The 23,671-nt window shown below is 33.2% G+C and overlaps 1 protein-coding gene across 1 annotated transcript in view; it reads right to left on the bottom strand.

Moving 5' to 3' along the window:
- The window catches only part of LOC124367754 (protein suppressor of forked), a 70,290-nt gene that overhangs the window by 21,170 nt on the left and 25,449 nt on the right, over nucleotides 1–23,671 (bottom strand). Inside the window, 3 exon segments of the mRNA XM_046824839.1 lie at nucleotides 375–608; nucleotides 766–919; nucleotides 17,125–17,222. Coding sequence (XP_046680795.1) covers nucleotides 375–608; nucleotides 766–919; nucleotides 17,125–17,222 — 486 coding nt within the window.

Below are 23,671 nucleotides of genomic sequence, written 5' to 3'. Positions count from 1 at the left end.
TAAAGCAAACAAGCTTTTTGAGTATAAACATTTACAGATGAAAAATGAATAAATTATTTTTTTTTCAAGTTCAAACATTGTGAAACAAATTTGTTAAAGGCATTTCTACTATTGCACTGTTGTAACAATGACTTATACACATAGTTGTTGAAGATTATATAATACAAATATGTTTATTTCTCATTCATATTCACCAATTTAGATCAGAAAAATTAGTCATATTTTCTTTTGGATACTGTAACATTCTTACCTACATAAAACAAACCTCATCTACTGGTAGAAAATAAAACAGTAAGTTACTTAAAGTAAATATCTAATATGATAAAGTAGCACACCTTACTAAATCATTATAATTTTTTTAAATCTCTACAAACCTGTTTGATTTCCTCCAGTGTCCCAGTGGGTGGGGTGCTGGGAATGTTTTTGTTCAGACCTCTCGTAATGGTCTCAAACTCCTTGGCTACTCTCCTCGCGTTCATGTAATCCCTGCTGCGCTCAATACCCATCTTCTCTGCAATTATAGGGTTGATACCCTGCTCGAACGCCATGTAGTCCTTCCAGAAAGTCTCTATGCTAACCATGGGATTCACCACTCCACGTTGGTACACCTGTCAAAGTAAATTAAAATGTACAATTTTTCTTTGTTTTTGACTAACTTTACATAAATTTGCACTACAAGAGTAAAATCCACTGACTGTAATAATGAATTAGGACACATTATTATAACTCATGTCAAAATAAAATATTTTAGTCGATTTTACCTACCTTTCTTACAGCACTAATCTTCTGATTTTCCGCGTAAGAACCAATCGCTTCAACTCCTTTGAGAAACGTAACGTAATCATTCCAAATGCTATAAGACTGGATGTCCATCCCGATTTTATCCAAGGCAAAGTCATAAGCTTGAGCCATCTTCTCCCTGAATAGTAAAGTAAGTTAGATAACAAATTTCTAACATCATAACAATTATTTTAGCTTACCTAAAAAAATGAAAAACATTTAATATAGTAATTTTTATATACAAAAACATCCCTTTAAATATTAAACAATAAGGATATTTTTAGCACTGTTGCCTATTTTTTGTAGAGAATTTTATCAACTTTTGTATTATTCTGATACCAACTGAAGTAAATAAACCAAGTAGATTATGCAAAACCAGTTAGACGCTACCTTAGCAACAACGTCAAATCTAAAAATACTTGTCACCATCATAATGTAATACAAGGCCCTTTGTAGTCCTTAAGTGGCAATAAGGAAAAGAACAATAAGACATTAATGGCATTATTCGACCTGTTGCTCCTCAGCATTCTCTTTAAGAGCTGGTTGTATGTAACGACCTTGAGTTTTACCTCATAATAACAATGTTAAACTTCAAAGAATTCACAAGCAGATATGTATAATTTATAACATATTATTAATACTCGTATGCATCCAAATGCTTTTTGGTTATTCTTGTAAAGTTTATTTTCTTCGAATAATAAAACGATAATGTACAAAAATGTTTGAAATTTTTTTCTGACTGACCAATCTTATCAAATAACTAAAAAAAAACATTTTAATGTACATCAACTACATAAAACAAAGCATCTCAAATAATTCTGCGATTAAAAATAACATAAGATTGTTTGAGGTTTAACACTGTTCCTATTAGGTACATATAAAGATGGCCGCCACTACAGCTGGCTCTGAAAGAACCAAACGCACAGCTTGTAGCGTACAGGCTGGTCACTGATAAAAGTAAAAAGAGAAACCTAGTAGGATTAGGTACTACACTCGAGAGCAGCAAAGAAGACAGTTGGGATCTGGCCAATAGTGGTGTGGTAAATTGTCACTATAGCCATTCATTCAACTCCCATCTGGCAAAAACATCTTATCATTTATGGTCTTGGTTTATAGTTTTGGATTGAAAATTCCACTTAGCTTCCTTTACAAATTCATTTGGCACAACATTACAAATGAGACACCTTCCATTTTCCTTTGATTCAATGTATTTTACATTTACAGTTAATACAAAATATGAATACTTTTGAATATTTTGATAGTGTCATTGTGTTAAAACATTTAATTAAAATGTGATTTGTATTATATTTGTTTCCTAAAAATATGTTTACTCAGTTTGCATCCCAAAAATGCCAACAAATGATTTTTGTTATAATTTTACTAATAAAAATAACAAATCCTAAGAAATATCTGCTTATGTAAAATTTAATATTTTGTTAATATTCAATTATTTAACTGATTAAGTAACAGGAAGTATGAATCACTATTCCTTTTGTAATAACTATTAAATTACAGAATATAATAATATTTTAAGGCTTTAAGACATCATTGGTATACAGCTGTAAAGATCTATTTTCATGTTATATTCGTATCTGAATAATGTAATATTATAATCTCAAATCAAATATGAACATTTTATTTTAATTTTTTTATATAAATCTAGTCTGCTAATACAAGATGAAAAATATTATAAAAAGAAAGTTAGTACACTTTTTTTGAAAATAGAGTAGAACTATGGAATTAATATAAAAATATTGATACAATTTCCTCAATTTTATGCCTAAAGAAATACGTTTTTACCAAAATGTAAGCCTTTTCAGCCTTCTTTTAGATAAAGCATCTCATTAAGAACAGCTCTCACATTTTTTCAAAATGCCAAGGATAACTGATTGAAAACATCACTAAGTCAAGTTCTGTTTGTCCGGCAGGTGGACAATTTGGCAACACTGCATATCTTTGGTTGGATGAAGCCAAGTGGCAGGCTGTAGAAGCCATGTCTTAAACTGTCTTTGCTGCACTCTTGAATGCAATCTCAAATTGGAGAGAGATCAAAGTTCCCTGCGTTAAAAATATCATATAGGTACCCAAAAAGAGCATTTGCTTTTATTGCACTTTATCTGTTCACACCGACACTAAACGGTTAGGTATAATGATATATCACCCATGCAAAATCAATTAGTGTTATACACTAATTAGTATTGAAATACACGATGATGGATACCTGACAGAAACACAACCAGGTTTTGCCTTTTTCATACTCCAAATATCGCATCAATGGAAGTTACTGAAATTTTACAACAATTTTCAGTTAGAGATTTATACAATTCTCATTTTGGCCCTTCTGGAACAGAGAAGTCAGAGCTACAAAGATAAGCAGAGAATAACTTCATGTTCTCACACATCAAAGCTAAGTTATCAACTCTTGTCAAATTTTTTCAATAACCCTTGTCAAAGATCTCAGTGTTGCAATTCCAAAATCCTTTTACATTACTCAGAGAGCATCTTGGGGGGGGGGGAGAGGTTTGATTAATTACCTCTAGGTCATGGCCTCTTCTAGAAACATCTTCAAGAAACAGTGAAGCATAACGTACGAGTATTCAAACGTGAAACAGTAAAAGAAGCGAGGAGAGCAAAATTCTTTGGTGCTCTTCCGTCCAGCACTGTTAAAGATGAAATTAACATTAGCGGAATGATTCTAGACGTAGTTAAGAGAAAAGAGATCAATCCTCAATGATAAATTTCAAGAGTATTATAGATTCCAAGACAATAAAACAATGTTAACACTTTATTATTTAATATTTATCATAATTGGTTAAATGTAACATTTTTGTGTCAGGAAGAGCTGGTCTATTTATATAGGTAAAAGATTTATTTACAAGATATTTAAGATATTTATGTATATGAGCCCAGGTCTGTATAAGGATTGTATGGAACAGAGTATAGAGAGTGTATGCCGCGCAAAAAGGACTGTACTGTCAAAACTATTCTATGCTCACAGATGGGATTCGAGTCTGATGCCTTACTTAGCCTACGCAGCCTTTAAAACATTTTGAACACAAAACAATTTTTAAACCTTTTTTGTAAAAATGTTTTAGTTCAAGATTAGGCTTTATTTTTAACGGGACATAGGCTACATTATTTTTCTGTGTTCAAAATGTGGTATAGACTGCATAGGCTAATGACATCATCATGTGTGTTAACATCATTAGCCTATGAAACAGATAACACAATTTGAATACAGAAAAATGATTTAGCTTATTTCCTGTTAAAAATAAATAAAGCCTAATCTTAAAATAAAACAATGTAGGTTAGAACTCAACTTCGAGAAATGAGTGAGAAAACATGTTTGTACTGCTTGCAATCACTCTACTCACAAAGTTCAGCAAGGGTAGTTCTAATTCAAACTTCGCTGCCCACAACTACTTGAACAAAGACAATCTAAACCCAAATACTGTCATAGTTTAAGATTCACAAACACAGTAAAAAACACAACGAATAAATGAAAAAATAATACCAGAAACTCAACATTTGATAGGCCTATCACAAACGAATATTAACCCTTTGACTGATACGCAACGATATATCGTTTTGAGTGAATTTATCGAAAAGTGATACGCAAACGATATATCGTTAGTTGATGTTCTCGGGCGAAAATGTTATATATGCAACGATAAAAAGGTTTGTTGCATCATAAATTTAATTCAGCGTTATTACTTTGCCAAATAAATCATACTATAATTTCAACTGATAGGATTAATTTTATAAAAATTAACAATCATCCTTTTATATACCTTTGTACAAGTTAAATACAACAAGAAGGCCTAAACTGAACAGAGGGCTGAGTTCATGAAAGAAGTGACAGGAGAATCTTTCTTCGGAATGGCTATGCAAGTAAGCAAATCCTCGTAAAATCTCCGGGTGCGTGGTGATGGTCCATCAGTTGGTTTTTCGTGGACTCATGGAAATTACCTGAGAGAAGAAGGAAATAAAAAAAATGTGCCGAACCTGTTAGGTGACAAATCATCCTGAAGGATAAGAAGAGGAGGTCTCGGACAGTGTGTTAGTGTGGTCTTGGTGTACATGCCTGAAATGCCCTCCGGCAAGTCATGTTTGTCCTACTGAAATTAAACAAAACTAAAAAACCTGTAAAATATTGTAAAATAAATAACTTTTTTATTTAGTGTTTAGTGTTTTGACAATAAAGTGGTATTTTTTAAGACCAGGAATTTCACAAACAAATTTAAATTAAATATAGTAACATGCAATGTGTTCTGACTCCAGACTTTCCAAACAAATTGCATCAAATTCACACGTAATAAGTAAATTTTTTATTATTTTACCAATAAGCATGCCATTTTTTTTAACCTTATATGCTTTCAAAATTTTCTGGACTTATGTTGACAATAAATACGTACTTTTAGACATAAACCATTAACTGTCAATAATATGATTTTTCAAATGAAAATTAATTTAGTTTACTACTGGACAAAGAAAAAAACTTTTTTTATCACATAAGATAAGAATGGAAAAAAATATTTTTAAGTTACATTTTTTCTTTTTTAATATTATTTTTTCCTAATAGGAACCATTTTACATGGTTTGTTGTCCGGTAAGTAATAGGACTAGATTATTCTTTCCGCCGAGACAGTACTTCGGAGCGTGCCCGCGCTGACTTGATTCGGTTAGAGGGTGTTCCTACCCAACGAACAGAGCTAGTGGAGTCAGTTGTCTCGAGCACCTAGTGTGTCAGAAACAGGCAACTTTTTTCACGTGGACGTTTTTCTGTGAGTGGTGCAAGCTGAAAATGCAGCTGTTCGGTTAGAGAAGGAGGTACAACGATTAAGATTCAGTAAACTCGGTAAATCTGACGACAGAGACATTTGTGATAATATCAAGCAGCAGATGGCTTACCCAGGTGTTGTCTTAAGCAATAAGTTTTGGTTTATAGTTTTGGTGGCACCAGGCCTTTTTGGAGGGACGGGCAAGAGGTCGCTGATGAAGAACCGTTCTGGAAGGCCTTCGACTTCGACAAACACCGGACAATGTGCCATCGTAAGAGTGCTCAAAGTTTTTGAACTCAGGACCCGTTCGACTTAAGTATTCGTTTAATTGCCCAGATGTTAACATTTACCGAAATTATCCTGTCCTTTCTATGAAATTGAGACACGGAGCATTTGAACATGCGCAAATTGTGTGCGAAGATTGGTCCCAAAAGTGCTCACTGGCGACCAGAAATTTGCGGCCTCAACACCCGCCTTCCTTGTGAACAGCTAACCCTGACCAAGGCCGGCATCCCCAACTCTTCCACTAGCCGCCCCCTACACAGACCCAGATGTGACCACCCCTATACTTTTTTTTTGTTTTCTCGCCTGAATATGGGGCAAGCATTTTGAGACGACCGAGGGGATCCATCGTCACAAGCAGCTTGTACCGCGGCTCTCAAGGCTAATTCCGGAGAATGATTTCTGTGACGCCTTCCAATGCATGGAACTCGCGTTGGCAGCGCAGGCATCCGATTCTGAAGGATCCTAATTTTTTTATAAAGTTTCTTTAAAGAATTGTAATGATTGGCTCAAATTACATTTTTTTTTTAATGGACTCAGAGTCCTATTACTTTCCGGACAAAAACCCATGTAAATGTCTAAAGAACAAAAACTAACTTTTCAAGTTTCTATTATATTACATAATAAAAGCTACAAATTATCTAGTAAAAACACTATAAAAAAGCTAATTTTAGCCTATCAATTAAGGGATAACCCTGTTAAAAATCATATCAATTTTTGGAAAAAAAAAAAATAAATAAAAAAAAATTGTTGATCAGTCAAAGGGTTATAAACACGACATAACATCACGGCCAGCACAAGACAGGACGATTCAACTGACAACTCTAGATGGATAATCCACATTTTTAACATTTATTGAAAACAAAATATGACTTATTAAAAATCGAAACTATAGTAATGTATGACTACGGTTTAAACTATTTGACTAAGGTATGTAATTATTGTTATTAGTCAATTCGCAGTTCAGGACTATATAATGTGGATAATAATATATTTTTTATCCAATAATATTACTTACGCTGTGATAAGTATACATAGAATAACATTTTTTCAAAATTTAAAACCAATAAACAAAACTGATTATGACATATTAGAGGAAAACATTCTTTTAATTTGATAACATCAACACCTTCACCTATGCAAGCGCTTAGGGCATCTGTCTCAGTCAACTTGCTAAGCTCCTTGGAGCCTATGAGACGATGTTACTGCACAATAAATATAAAACTTTAATAAATGTCAATCAACTGTTGCCTGGGTTTCACAGTATTAGTAAGTAAAATATCTTGGTACCAAAAATTATTAAACTGTTTCTTTATTTTAATCTTTTTCAACTTTTAAAGCGTGGCTTGTTAACTTAACAGAATGCTAGACTGTTGTGTTAGGTTATGTAATTCATCACATGCATTTCAAGTATTACATACTGACATATTTTAACAATTTTTCTCAGCCACCGTTTTTAAATATTTACAGCATACACACAAACTCTCTACCCTAACCTGTATGTAAAAAAAAGTTCTTCATCGCCACTCAATAATAATTTATTTTCAAACTTTATTATTTAATTCAAAAACAAAAATACGTTCATTGCAGTTCATTTACTCTATCCATTACAAATATCAAGTTCTAAAACAAAAAAAGTAATGTGGTTTGAAAAACGAACAAAAATTTCAAAATCTGACATTTTAATTATGAGAAGAGACTGGGATTTTAACGGAAGTAGTGGCTTACACTGTACTAAATACATCACATTGGGATGTGCCTCCTATGTGATGGTCACATTGTCTGGCCAAGCTGAATAAATAGCAGGTATAGATAGAGAAAACATTGCCCTGCGATCCCATTTAAAAACCTTCTACCACATCAAAGAGATTTTTGTCTTGGACAACTTTCTCTTCATCCTTAGTGGGCCCTCTAACATCGAATGATTCCACAGTTTTAGAGCTTGTTAACCTTCTTCTCCTTATTTATTAATTGAGGATTTAATGGAATAAACAGTGTCAAAGTCTTATAAATCACAAGAGTGAGAAATCAGTAATCTCACGCTTCAGAACGAACATACGCATAAAAATAAAGATGAACTGCAAGATAAATATTACTTACAATACCACAATATTTTGCTAATGTTGTTGGTTATCTATGAAAAGTTTCTCGTAAATAAAGATCGACACAAACAAGTTTTAGCAATAATCAGTTTGTATTCGTCCACACTTAGACACATCAGACTGGCAGCGGTTTACAAACATAAATGTAGAAAAGATGAATTACAAGACACATATTATTTAAAGAAATCAATCAATAATTTGCTTATTGCCCATCAGCTATCATCTGTGAATACACGATATGTTTCATTTATGAACATAAATGTAAAATATCATAATTTCAATTCAAAGTTGACAAAATCAAGATATTTCTGTTGGTTATCTACAAATACAAGTACTCATTTTTAAACTGTAATTATAAGCATTATCTTCTTTAAAAATGTAAAACTGATAGGCTGGTACAGTAATAATTCGTAATAAACCAAAATATAATTTCCAAAACCAAACATTCTTTGAGTAAATCAAACTAAAATAATTACCTAAAAATTGGCTTGAATAAAGTGTTATTTCTTTTTTTACAAGATTTGACAAGTATTTTATATTTTAACAGCATGATGGCCTCAATTACGATTTTAGAGGAAAAACTTCCCTTGTAAATAAGGCCTTTTACCATTTCAAGTGAACTGAGCGAAAGAAATTATGATACTTGAGATAAATAAGTTTCCATACAGTACTTGGTCTATTGACGGTTTGCTGCACCAAGTTTGGCCTGACATTTGGTGCTACCAACTATAGTATAACGGTTACAGGAGATAATTTAAAAGAAAAACTGTATAGATTTTTTCATCAACTAGTAAAATCTATAAAACATGATTTGATATGTTTCAGCAATAGAGCTGAAAAACTTCCATATTTGTATTAAATCTGTATAGGCCTACTGATTTTGTGGAATGGGAAGGGCAATAATTAATTGTATCACCGTGTTGGGGAGGGCTAAAGACAACATTTCCGCTCAGAGAACCTCACTGTAGTCTGTATAGTAGACTGAATAAAAGTAAATAATACATATTGAAAGTCAAAATTATTACAAAACAAGTGTTCTAAATATAAACAATAGCCTAAAATAGCATGGGTGAATGATATAAACAAATTGTTGAAATAAAAACTCAAGTTATGTTTTTTAAATACTTTGCTTAAATATTAATTGGTTACAAGATTTTGCATCTCTTAATGTAAAACCAATTGTATTTTAAAGTTAAGAGATTCAATTTTATCAAAAAGAAAATGTCAAAATGTTAAAAATACCTAATTTATTTAACAATAAATCATATTAACCAAGGAAGTGTCCAATCTGCCTATGCAAAGTAATGTAAGCAAAACCTGCATAAACAAGTTGGAAGATGTTATTTCCCCAAATTTGTTATCTAACTAAGAAAGGAATGCATAATATCTTGACATTATAGGTATGGTAACATATTCTGCAGGCTAATGTAATAGACTATTACCCAGGAATCATTAAGTATCATGTCCTCCGAAGGAATGAATCAAAGATAATCACTTAGGTTTTTAAGAGTGATCAGTGGAGAATTCAAACTCAAATAAAAATTTATTGATGGAATGTCTACGGTATTTGGATCAAATCCAATGGAGATATTATATCATCTCGGTATAAGCTGGTGGATGTTCTTCTCTAAATGTCAATTGTATATATTCAAATCAAAACATTTTTACCTTAAAATTGATTTTTTACACAATTGCTTAGGTTTTACACATCACTTCATTGTGTGAATTGCAGTCATAAGGTACCTTGCCAAGCCCCAATTCTACTGTCAAAAGGTACCATACCAGGTACCAATTCTAATGTCATCAGGTATCATACTAGACATCTTTCTACTGTCATAAGGTACCGTACCAGGTATCAATTAAACTGTCATAAGGTACCGTACCAGGCATCAATTCTACTGTCAAAAGGTACCATACCAGTACCAAGGTACCAATTCTAATGTCATCAGGTATCATACTAGGCATCTTTCTACTGTCATAAGGTACCGTACCAGGCATCAATTCTACTGTCATAAGGTACAATACAGGTATAATGTCATCAGGTATCATACTAGGCATCTTTCTACTGTCATAAGGTACCGTACCAGGTACCATGGGTTTCTACTGTCATAAGGTACCGTACCAGGTACCAATTAAACTGTCATAAGGTAACCGTACCAGGTACCAATTCTACTGTCATAAGGTACCGTACCAGTACCAATTAAACTGTCATAAGGTACCGTACCAGGCATACAATTCTATAGTTCATAAGGTACCGAATACCTATTCTAATGTCATTAGGTATCGTACCAGGCATCTATTCTACTGTCATAAGGTACAGTACCAGGTACCAATTATACTGTCATAAAGTACTGTACCAGACACCACTTCTACTGTCATAAGGTACTACTTTAGTGAAGGTGGTTTCTTTCCTGCTATTACCAATTACTTTCATTCTTGCTTACCATTACCAGAGATTTACTTTCAAGATATATGATCTGAAAGTTGTCCTTGTTTACATCATGGTAAAGGTTATCATAGCTGGAGGTAGGAACTTACTGTTGTTTTGTATTTACTCATCACTTTGTCTAAATGTCCTTAAGACTTAATTAAATTCTAGGAAAAATTGAATTCATGAAACATATCACCATGATTGGTGCTTCAGGATTGAGAGTAGATGGCATTTTTTTTTTTTTGTGCACATTTTCCGGAACATAACATGAAAATGGAAAAATAACTATGATTATGTGAATTATTCTTACAATATGCTTTTTTAAGGCCTCATATGTTAAGTACTTGAAGTTTGGTCCTCAGAGCTGTTTTGGACACTTGACTTTTCAAGTTCCATTGGTCGGATGTAATTCATTGGACCGTGGGAACGTCATTGGAATATTGAGCTAAATGGAACCCCAGTTAGAAAATGTTAAGATTGTAAATACAGACATAAAATCTAAATAAGCTGAGTATAACTTGGAAAATCAGCCCTTAACATTTAACTTTCAATATTGGTATTATTGAAGCTTCCCCAGTTACATGCTTATTGCTATTTGCTTTTCTACGACTAGATTAATTCTTTTTCAAACCCCCTTCTTTTGTTCAACTTTGGTAATGTCGTTCATTTTAAACTGGTTCTTTCTTGCATCAATAAAATGTTATATGAACAAACAATTCACACTGCTTTCATTCAAGAAGCCAATGAGAGGTTCCTGCCTTTTTCAAATTGAAAAAAGTATGTGTGATAAAATTTGATATATTGTAATACTTGATATATTGTAATCTGTGAAAATAAATTTCTTATTTTGATAACTATTTTTAATTTCAGTTGGAAATAAAAACTGGTAGAGGCATCTTTTACGTTTGTGGAGTGATTGTAATCATGAAATCATTTATTCAAAGAAATTTGCACTGAGAAACTAGAAGAGGTGTCATTACTAGATCACTGTAAAACTGGGCGTCTTAGTTACAATAGCATAACCATAGTTTACAAGTATGGCTATTCCATCATTGATTATCGACTGCATCGGACAGCCCACAATATCATCAACAGATTCCAGTAGCAAGCTGTGAAGCTGTGGTATCCATGATCTGATTTTTTAAGACTTACAAGTATCTGTCAAACTGGTAAGATATTGGGCATATTCATACATTCACTAGTACTCATAAACAAGTTAGTGTTATTGGACTTCAATGCACGACACTAAAGGATTAAACATCATTTCAAAGACTACTGATGATAAATTGCTTTTGTGGAAAAAAGAATTGTTGATCATGAAGGTTCAAATGATCATAATAGGAGCATAATTCATATGTTGAAACAAAGCCGACTTCTTATTTCAGTGCTCCATAAATTAAAGTCTATAGAGTGTCTGTTACTATATAGAAATCCATATGTGGTGTATTATTAACAAGCTGTTATGTATAGTAATTTTTCTGATGGCTAGGACTGTCATTATGTCATTTTTTAAGAAATTTAATTATTAAGATCTGGGTTTCCTTACAAAACTTCCTTTATAAGAAAGAAAGTCACCTTGTTTACCATCAAATGGATGTGATTGGGACTTTCTGTTCCTTCAATCATGAAGCAAACAAATCCACGTTTTCCCCAAGTTAATCACTAAATGCAGTCTATCTGAATTGTTCATTGTTCTGAGGCAAAATACGAGTACAATCTCTGAAATTCAGAATATCTTAGAAAAACACTTGCTTACTATAATGATTTATCAATAAAAGAAAAATTGATATTTTCTACATATTCTTCTTGGTTTACACTAAGTTTAAAAATTCCAGCCCAAAAACGCTATCTTGATAAAATCACAACTTGATGAGACTTTGGAATCGCACATAGAGAGCAAAGGTAAATTGATAAACCTATATTGCTATTGAGTTGACTGATGCTCAGATAAGGTCAAAAAGATTATCACAGAATGACAGTTTACCTTTATGTGAAACTTTTTGAATTGTCCCACTTACAATGTTCAAAGACAGACCAAACCATTTAGCAAGAGTGCGGCGCAGGGAGAAGATCAAAACTGAAAATACACACCCACCTACTACTTTTCGTTTAGAATGTATCACCTGCTCACGTGTGACGAAAGTGGATTATGTGCATGTGATGGCCACATTTCAAACTATGCCAGTTGATGGTGTATAGAGTCCTGTAATGGCCCCTTGCTTTTCCTCTTTGTAATAAAATGACTTTACTTCAAGACATCTTACATGATACTGGAGGCACCAAAGAATAATAACAATGAATAAAGAATAATGATAATATATATTTTAAGGTAAATATCTTATTTCGTGTTCTTTCCTAACACAATCAAGCAGTTTACTGACCACAGAATATAGACTTGGTTTAACAACAGATTTATGGATATATATATTATATAAACATGAATAGTACATGTAAGTCAGATTCCATTACAGGAAATTGATAGAAAGAGCATCCTTACCTTTTCAAATTTAACAAATATTCCTCTTGCTCTTGAAATAAATAAATAATATTGAAATATTGTGCACTCACTTATTAAAAACATTTACAGCATACATCTCAGTGTTAACAAGTATCACAAAAAAGTTTCAGCCTTGTATCAAAACTTAATATGATATTTGCTGTTCCAACTTATAATTATTAACTTTAAACCATTTTTTAAATTTGTCCCTTCAAATGAGTCCTTACTCCTAGGTATCATGTGAAGAATTTAGGATAAATCAATGAGTTTGTCAATATCCAATGTTCTTATGAGAATTTGAACTTCTGGCCCCACTTCAGCTGCTACTATACACCAAACTCCTCTTTATGAGCACTTTTCAGAAAGCTACAGAGACAATTAATTAGTTGTACAGTAAGTAAGTTTGTATCCCTCTTCAGTTTTCTTTATAAAAATGTTTTAAAATTTAATTCATCTAAAAACATTTTACAAAGTTTATGAACTTATTAAAACAAAATTAAAACTGTTTCCAGAAATTAAAATTCATAAGGAAAGTAAAAAATTATTTTTAATAACTTCACAAGTATTTTCTGATCATATCATGTTTCTGAAATACAAATAAAACTACATAGGCTTATTTTATACAGTGGAAATTAAGAATTAGATAATGTCTTTATACTAGATGTCTAGATAATGTTAAATTGAAAGAAAACAGACCATAGCTTTCCAAAAAAACATGGGTCATTTTTAAAGTAAGAACCAATTGTACATTGTGCCCGCCATCCTATCACGTGACGTCAGCCACTCTTGGCCAGTCCCCCACTACGCTGTCATTACGTTTCACAACTCTGCCGGTGTTGGTTGTGTGGTTATACTGTTTTACCTTGACTCTAGGGCAGGATATGGAATACACGGACCAGGAGTCGACATGGCTGTGCCCCTAGGAAGACATGCCACGGTTTTTTCAGGTGGAGGTCATGGCAATAGACTCATGTTCCAGAAGACTCATACAAATGAGGACAAAAGGATTAAAATACCTAATACTTTCTGATAGTCAGGCTGCATTGAAGGCACTTGATATCTGTTCGTTTGATTCGAAAGCGGTCTGGGAATGTAAGAATGCTCTAGCAGACCTGGCAATGAATAACAGAGTAACACTCGGTTGGGTGCCGGGTCATGAAGGCATTCATGGAAATGAAAAAGCAGACATCCTCGCCAAAAAGGGAGCGGAATCCACAATGGTGGGGCCTGAGCCAGGTTTTGGGATAGCCTTCTCCAACATTAAAGCTCTGGTCAAAGATTAGGAAAAGAGGATAAGACATAATAATTATTGGAGTAGAGCCTCTAGATTATGCCTATCCAAATTGTTTATATCTCCTTACGTTCAAGGGTGGACAGCTCTCTTGGATCAGAATAAGGAGGATATAAGACTAATATTAGGAATGTTGACAGGACATGGTCCCATAAGGAAGCATCTTATGAAGGTAGGCCTTAGTCAGACTAACGAGTGTAGACTCTATGGAGAAGAGGAGGAATCAGAACACATTTGGTTAGATTATCCTGCCATCTTAGAAACTCGGAAAAGATATCTGGGAGCATATCTCCTCAGCCCCAAGGATATCAGAGAACAGGAGCCCTCAAATCTGATTGATTTTTGCAAGAGCCTCGGACTTTACACAAAATTAAAGTAAGGGAGGCGCAAAGGTCCTTTTAGGACTAAGCGCGGGGACAAACTGTCCTTTTCCCTCAGGAAGGAAAAAAAACAATGACTGGTTTTGAAACGTGGTTAGCGTACTACACTCAAGAGACTAAACATCAATCCAGAGAGTGACATCACCCAAACTCTCCGACAAAGCCACGGAAATTCAAGCACAAACACTCAACAAGGAAAATCATGGCCAGTATTTTGGGACCAGAGAGGCATACTTTTTATTTTACGTGTTCTGTTGTAAATTGTACATAGAATGAATAAAGGGATTGACTGGTTGATTTTCATTTGTTCTGTTTTGTTTTGCATGATGGCAGATACTTTACGTATGTGTTCAGTTAAATGAACAATTACACAAGCTTACTGCCTAACAATAATCTAGACAAGTGCAGTAATCTTCTTGGCTTTGCAACCTTCTATAACTAAGTTTGCAATTTTCAATCCCCCCACCCCATAACTTGAAACTTGTTCCCTTTAAATATTCCAATAACTTGAATTTTTTCCTGTCCCTTGAAGGTTCCAGTTGTCAAACTTTGACTTCATACAATGTTAAGAATAGTAAACACGACAAGAGAGGCAATTGTGCCATAATCGTTGCCAAGTTTAGTGACCTCTCTGGACAACAATTCATGACACAACTATCAGTTTTTACCTTAAATTTTTTAAATAAATGGTTTATATATTCTTACAATCTTTCTTCCTTAGAAGGATTTTGGTTTGTTTTTACCAGTCTTGGCAACATACCTGCATGCAATAAAAAGATGTTGTTATTTATAGCCGATAGGCGTTAGCAACATCCGTTTTTATTTTTGGTTCTTCTTCATCTCTATTTTGGGGAGGTGAAGACAGCATTCGAGAAGACATTCTATCTGATAGAGTGGAAATAGTCACTATGAAGTATGTCCCAAACTGTGTCAATTGGAGCTTTTCACCAACTAGTGTCTTAGTGTTGGTGTTGTGTTGGTAATTATTAAATTTAGATATTGCAACGCTTTTAGATCAAATATTTTTAACTGCACCTCTTTAGAGCTAGAACATTCCATTAAAATATGTTATTCAGGAAAATGGCAACTAAATCATTGCTCCTATATTCCTCTTCCCTGAATACTTTGTGTCTTATTTTAAATAGTAATTAAATTTATGAAAACATATTTAAAAATCCTGGATCTGAGCAAATAACTTAGTGCTAATTTTACTTGTGTTTGCAAACTTTGGAATGATTTAGATACAAAGGTGTGTTTTTTTTTAAACTGCTCTAGAACAAAAAATCTTATTTTGTCTTGAAGGATATGTTTTGGAGGCTAATTGTAGACAAATCCTGTAGATTAACTCTACCGAGGAACTGTACACATGGTGCTGTACATTTTACTGATATTTTAACTTGTAATCCAGTATGAATGTTTAAGCTCCAAAAAAATCATAAACAAGGTTTTATCAGTATTATAAATGCTGGCTGCAACACTGTTAGTGATTTGATCTATAAAATGTATGATCTGAAAATTACATGTGAAAATGATGTACAAGCTATTAAACATTTAAAAAATTCAAATTTGGTCATACTTATATTTGTCTTCATTCCACACAGGCACAGATATTTTACTATATACCACATCAGATTCTCAATTAACAAGGTAGGAGTATGCCACACCATGTATCGTAACAGGCTTCGCTGAGGTTGCATGCAAAATTTCAAATCTATACATCATTTCGTTCTGAAGATGTCCTGTGGACAGATAGACCGACAGACAATCATACTAAAAGAAGTTGATATAAAAATGACGCATCATAGAATCCATTCTTGTAGAAAGGTACTGTCATGCAAAATTTAAAGCATGGTCTTCTTATAAATGTTTAAATAATAAAAGTATACACACCAAGTCACTACAAGATGATGTATGTGTTGGGAAAGTTAGGATACATGTGTTGTTGATATGTGACATGCCTTAAACTCATATGGGTGTAATATGTTTGTTTCAAAATGTATTTATTGTTCTATTGTGAATTAAATGCACCATCACATTACAGGAACTCAGTGTTCCTCATCTAGAAATGAAGCCTTGAGCACAATTCCAGTGTAAAGGTCAGTTTATTCTTGAAATATTGAGTAGACAGACAGACAAATGACAAATTTTTCCAGCTCCACGATTGACAGGTTTTCCTAAAGCTCAACCAATAAAATGTAGTAATACACAGATCAAATCACTACTCATGCAAAATAGAAAAAGGATACATTTTACAATGTGCAAAAAAGAAACAAGGATATCAGAGGACAGTAATAAAAATAGTTATAGTTGAATCATGACTACATTTATTTTGTCGTCATAATACAATTTTTCTAAACATAAGTAGCCATTAATTTAAATTATACAATATTAGATGTAGATTTAGCTAGAAGGGCCATGGAAAATTGTTTACAAGACAATTTTATCCAGATTTACATGCTCCTTTCAGGATGAAAGTGTCGCTTTTCTTGTGCTAAAATGTCCTTATCCGAAAAACCTTAATACATGTTTCACTGAAACATGTGATTATGCTAGTTAAGAAAATATAAAAACTATACTAACTTGAACGTAGTCAGCGCTGCCTTCGTCTCCTTCACATAGCCTAGATATAGTTTCCACAGTTCTATGTTGAGTACTTTCATAAGACACCGTTGGAAGAGCTAAAAAACAATCACATTTATGGTACCATTCATTGTTAAAGATATCTACTGAGTATGTTAGGCTTCACTGAGTAACTCTGAGCAAATAACACAAGAAGTCCCACTCAATAACACAAGTATGCACAATAAAATCAAATTTATTGTCATCACAATGTACATTATACAGACTTATACTACGTAGTACTTGTATATAATTTCGAATGAAAATAAAATAATTTTATACTACCTTGTTTAACTTATTTACAAGCAAAATGGTTCTTACAACAGAAACTATTCTGTAAAAGCTTAAAAATACTACTATCAAAGCGGTTTTCTTCAATGATGAGATACAGTACATCAATCCCTAATCCCTATCTCTTTGCCATCGTTATTGAACTTATATGATTGTACTCTCAGATCGCGGAGCCGCTACGGGTTGCTATGGCTGGTCTCTATATCAGGTCATTGATTTATGACCATGTTCTGTCCCTCAGCTCATCAGGCCACACCTAGTGACCCTTGCTGTATTGTCGTAAGGCCACTAATTGAGGCCCACTGTAGCTGGAAAGTGCTGGAATCTCCTTGCCAAATAAGTAACTAATTTAATATTCCCTATTTGCAGCACATACCACAGTAAACATTGTTTAGAAATGTTTTTTTATCCGAGTGTCAATCTCATTTTAACTATTATAGTGTATATATCCTGTCAAGTTAATAAAATACTAGTGCATTTGGGGGATATGAACCTCAAAATATGGAAATGAGTTTATATTCTGTTGATACCAGGCACCTACATGAGACTAGTTCTATTTTTATTCTGTAAATATTGACTTTTTAAAATAGATCAATCAACCTTTAACTTAAATGACACATCACACTTGGTTAATTTAAAAGCAAATAATAAATAACAAATTGGTGAAGTTACAACCTTGAAGCTAATAAACTTAGCAAGTTCTTTCAGTATTTCATTTATATCTTTAGTTATTTAAAGAGCTGAAAGTAAAACACTGCTATTTAAATCCAAGTTGAAGTGATGTAAATGGTTACAAAAGCCCCAAGTGGTGACGCAGAACTCAGCCGACCACTATTCATGGCCCGGTGAGCTGAGAGGACAACCACCTGATTCTCCATTCGAGCTGATTGAGAGATAAGTTTGGACCACACTTAAAAGGCCTACCGATAACAAAGGGTTAGTATTTCCTTTTTCATAAACATATACACAGTACTGTATACATTAATAGAATTTAAAAATGCAATATCAGTGAAGTTTAATGTTTGAGTGCATCTCATATTACGAAGGACGATGTAGTGCTAATAATCAAGCTTTAGTGTAAGGAGTTTTCAGTTTGGGAGTCGATAAAAAAAAAACACATAACTCAGATTGGACAGTATTAAGAAGACATGCCAGTTATGTGCCAGCCATGCATGTGAGGCTCCACTTTTACCATATTTGAAACTGTAATAAATAGGATTTATTTAGGATACATAGGATATATATATAGCTTATCCGATAAGAAACTGTACATCAAATATAAATTATAAATAATTAGTATTAACAGATAACCATCTTTTTTACATTTCATTATCATTGAGACATTAAAATCTAAGTTTCTATGGTGAAACATTCGTGGATGTGAGACGAATTCCTTTTCACAACACAGTCTCAAACCTTAGCTCTACGTTAAAAGCAGATCCTCAGATGCACGAATGGCAGCCAATGTTCCTCTTAATATTTAAAAAATTAGTATTGTAAAGGTAAATTAATCCATCCTAAAGTTCAAGCACACATTTTATATACAATTTTATTTATATAACAGATAATACAAGTGACAACCAAAAATTCACCATGGATTTTGTGCTAAAAATCAAAATAACTGGGGAACACCTAAGTTCAGGTGGCCTCACAGTCTAAACTGTCAGAATTTGGGCCTTTGGTACCCCAATAGAATTTAGTTATGCATTTAGAGACAGCACAGGTTCATCAGGTCCTGTCCTTGATTATAGCTCTTCTGTAATGGCTCTACGAGGCTGGTCTGAAAAGTTTCAGACCTAACAAAGATGAAAAGACATTATTGTTCTGAATTATTTTTAATTTTCTCAACATAGTCTCCTTGTAACTCTACTCACTTTTCCTAGTGATGCTTTCATTTCTGTAACCCTTCCAAATAGTAATCAGCATTTTTCTCTGCAAAATAATTGTTCACAAATGTGAAACAATCGTTATTTTATTTTTTTTTATTTTTACATTTTAACATGACTACCTCTTCATTTAACGAAAATCTTTGTCATCCAAGCGCAATTTTTGGATTTGGTAACAAAAAAAAGTTGTTTGGGGCTAGATCTGGTGAGTAAGGCAGATGGTTAAGCAGTTCAAACAGTAATTTGTAGATTTATGCCATGGCAACCTCTGAGGTGTGAGACGGTGTATTGTCTTGATGAAACAGGATTTTCTTTTTCTCCAAATATGGCAGTTTTTCTGAAAGTTCTGCCTTCAGCTTGTCAAGTAATGTTGCATAGTATGCTCCTGTAATGGATCTTCTATTTTGAAGATAATTGATTAAAATAACTCCATGATTATCCCAAAAAACAGTCATCACCACTTTCCCAGCCAAAAAGTTTTTGCTTTTTTTGGAGCCAGTTCTCCCTTTGCAGTCCACTGTTTGGACTGTATTTTTGATTCGGGAGTATAATTGTGTATCCAAGTTTCATCTCACAGTAATTAATTGGCACCAAACTCGGATTTATTTTGCCTAAACTACGCCAAATTAGCATTGGAAATGTTCATTCGAACACATTTTTGGTCTAACATGAGCAAACACGGCACCCTCCGCACCAACAGCTTTCTCATGCCTAAATGTTGATTTAATATGTGACAAACACATACTTTTGACATGTTCATAACCTTTGCTATCTCTCACACTTTAATTCGGCGGTCATCTAGCACCATTTTGTGAACTTTGGTGATGTTTTTGTTGGTAGTTGCAGTTTTTTGACGTCCCAAAGGTTCATCATTTCCCAAACTCTTTCCACCGTGTTTAAATTCAGTAGCCCAAAATTTCATTATGGTAAATGATGGTGCAGAGTCCCCATACACAGAATCCAACTCATCTTTGATTTGTGAAGGTGTATTGGCATAACAAACAAATATTTAATGACAGCTCGATAATCCATTTTGTCCATTTTCACAAAAAACTTAAATTAACTCACTCAAATGACTGTTATATAAAAACTGAGTGTCCAAAATGGCTGAAACCTTTTACAAAGTATCTGTCAACAGATAAACGACGAAATTCAGTAGCTTTTGTTTACGAGTGCTGCCATCTTCACATTGAGGTCTGAAACCACCCTTACCCTTGTATTTGCCAGGATACTTGCACAAACCAATGGCGCATAGATAGGGATGAGTAGAATGTAGTTAAAAGAAGTCAACCTCTATTTTATAAAGAAAGTCAACCTCTGTGTATTATTAAGGACCCGAAAGGTCCTTCTTAAAATCATTTTATTGTCTGTCAGTACAATAACTCTTAGTAGAAGATCCTAAATACTTGAAACTTAGTACATAGGTTCCTCTCAGTTCAAAGAAACACTCTATTGATTTTGGGGTCAAAAAGTCGAATGGTAGTAAAGTGTCAAGGAATTAAGACTTTGTTACGTTCTGTCGGGTCTTTCAGTACTCCATTGTATTGGTTGATTTGTTTAAGTGTCAACAAACTGACCTTGTATTCCTTGTTTATATACTTCTTGCAGTTACAGCAAATGTTATGGACTTCTATTGTTCCTTGTCTGTCTGAAGAATGCATGGGAAATAAGGCAATGTAACTGTTGAATCATTATAGACAAAAGTATAGTAAATCCGGTAAATGTTTACTTTAGCCACTTCAAAAACATTCATTGACGTTGTCATCAGCATGGACTACGGCACCTTTGGTACTGCCCTGCAATGATGGCGATGAACAAAAAAATTACTTGGCATCAATAAAATATAAAATTCCAAAAGGCTGATCTTGGGAGCTAAAAATATCAAAAATTCACCCAACCATATTATTACATGTAGTTGGGCAATGGCAGCTAGTTTAGAACTGCACAAACAATTTAAAATTCACATTACAAAGTAAAATAAAATACATCACATCTTTTCTGTCCGTTATGACACAATAATAAGTTGTATTCTTTAAAGTGCACTAATGATAATAACTTTTACATTGAATACGCAGAGAAACATGACTCACTAGCAACAAAAAAAGAGATAAACAAGGCCGATTTCTGTGCATGATTACACAACTAAATTCAACCAATCAGGAAAAGCAATGGAGAGATGCCCAAAGAAGTTGTGCAATAACCACCAGGACCAAAATAACAAAAGTAAAACAATGAATTATCTTCATCAAGGAGGTAGAACTGAGGCCATAAATGATGAAAAACAGAAAAAAGAAATACTTATAAATTCCCTTCAAATGCAGTTGGTAGACCTAATCTTCCTGTTCAAATTCTCATGTTAATGTTGACAACCCTGTTATCCCCTCCTCTTATGCTTACCCCTCCTTACTTTATTATAACCCCCACCCAGAAACACTTATTCCTCCTAGTACTAGATTTATAAACTAATTGAGTTATAACCTAAACATAAAACTCTAATAGTTTTTGTGCAATGTATGGTTTATGACCATCTAAAAATTCTTTCTAGAAATAAAACTGTACTATTTTGAGAAATTGTTAAAAGTAGTTTTAGATCGTTTTAGGTAGAACTGCTAAAGAAAAATCATCCATTAATCCACTTGTCATGCCCATTATAGGATGTTCAGTCCAAGAAAAATTACTCTCGTTCATTTCAAAATCCATATTCAGAGTTCATCCTGGACCATAAATTAAGCAAACCTTCATTAGGTTTAAAGATTAATTAATTTTACTGAATTTTCATTTACAAGGACTATCTTGAACTGTAAAAGGTTATATATAATCTGTTATAGACTATAAAATAAAGAATGCAAAACCAAAAGCTAAAACACAGTTTGGAAATCAATTAAATCAAGAGGTAGCTAGTATAACAATTTCATGTATCAATTTTCATTTAATTTAAAATAGAGTAGAAATTAATAATGTAACTGAAATCCTATAACTTTTAGTGAGTAATTTGCAATTTTCGGTTATTTTATATATTACAACATGCACTCCATATTTCAAATAAGGTTTTAATTTTTAAAACAGAAATGTCGTTTCTTCAATTTTAAAACCACTATTGACTTGTTCACCTCTGTTAATTTCAGGTACATTATCTCTCCTGGTAAATTAACATTAACCAAGAAAACAATTAATCGTGATTCCAATTAAACGATTCTAAAAAGAGAACAAAACAATCCATCATATGATAGCCCCATATCATCACTTCCTGTATTATCTAAGGTTTTTGAAAGAATAATTTACAATCAACTAAAAATACTTAGATGAAAATAAATCCTTGAACAAAGAAAACAGTGGATTTTTGTTTCATACATTAACTATTACAGTTGGAATTTAATTTATTTAACCTGTGGTTTAAGGAAGAGGAAGTTGCAATATCTTTTAAACTTGACTTGAGCATTGGGGCTAGTGGATCTCATCTCACAATAAAGGTAACAATATACTGAAATATAAAATGTTACTTTTGATCTATTAAGTAAATTCAGAGTGAAAGTTACAATTATTCTGTTAAGGTCTTATTCAGAGGGTCCACAGTGAAATAGAAAGGTCATAACATTTATCACAAACTAAGATATAATTAATTAATACATTTTCGATGGAAACACAGTATTCACTAATAGAAATTAATCCTGTAAGCATTTACAAAAGTGCACATTTTGTATGGTACAATACTTTAGAGAGTGTGCATGAATCTGCATGGTATATCCAATGGATTTTTTCAATGTCCTGTCATTTTGTTCCTTCAATTCGTCACTTCCTCTTCCTGGTGAAACTGTGAAATTTAAAACACCCCAGAAGTCTGGAGTCATGAATCAGGTGAACATGAATCAAGGAATACATCTATACCTGATCTATAATTTTACCAGATTAAAGTATTGAAAGTACACCTAGTGCGCTCCCATCTTTCAGGAGTAATGAGTCTATATGACTCCATCTTGTTAGAGCTACGGGTATATTGCTTCCATCTTGCAGAAGTTGTAAGTCTATTGCCGCCATCTTGCTAGAGCTATGAGTATATTGCCTTCATCTTGTAGGAGTTGTATATCTATTGCCCCAATCTTGCAGGAGTTATGTATTGGCTCCAACTTGCTGAGATTTGATTATATCTGTTCCATCTTGTTGGAGTTATCTATTGGATCCATCTTACTTAAGTTATAAGTTTATATAACTTGCTGTGCTTCTATCTTGCTGTGCTCTATATTCATGAGTGTCTTGCTAGTGAATATAGTGTCTATGATCTATATTCTTTAGTAGTTCAGTTCAAATTATTAGTGTTTAATTTTTACTAAGTG

This window comes from Homalodisca vitripennis, chromosome 8, assembly GCF_021130785.1.
Source record: "Homalodisca vitripennis isolate AUS2020 chromosome 8, UT_GWSS_2.1, whole genome shotgun sequence".
Taxonomy (NCBI): domain Eukaryota; kingdom Metazoa; phylum Arthropoda; class Insecta; order Hemiptera; family Cicadellidae; genus Homalodisca; species Homalodisca vitripennis.
Note: the sequence above shows the minus strand (reverse complement) of the source record. Positions and strands in the feature narration are given on the sequence as shown.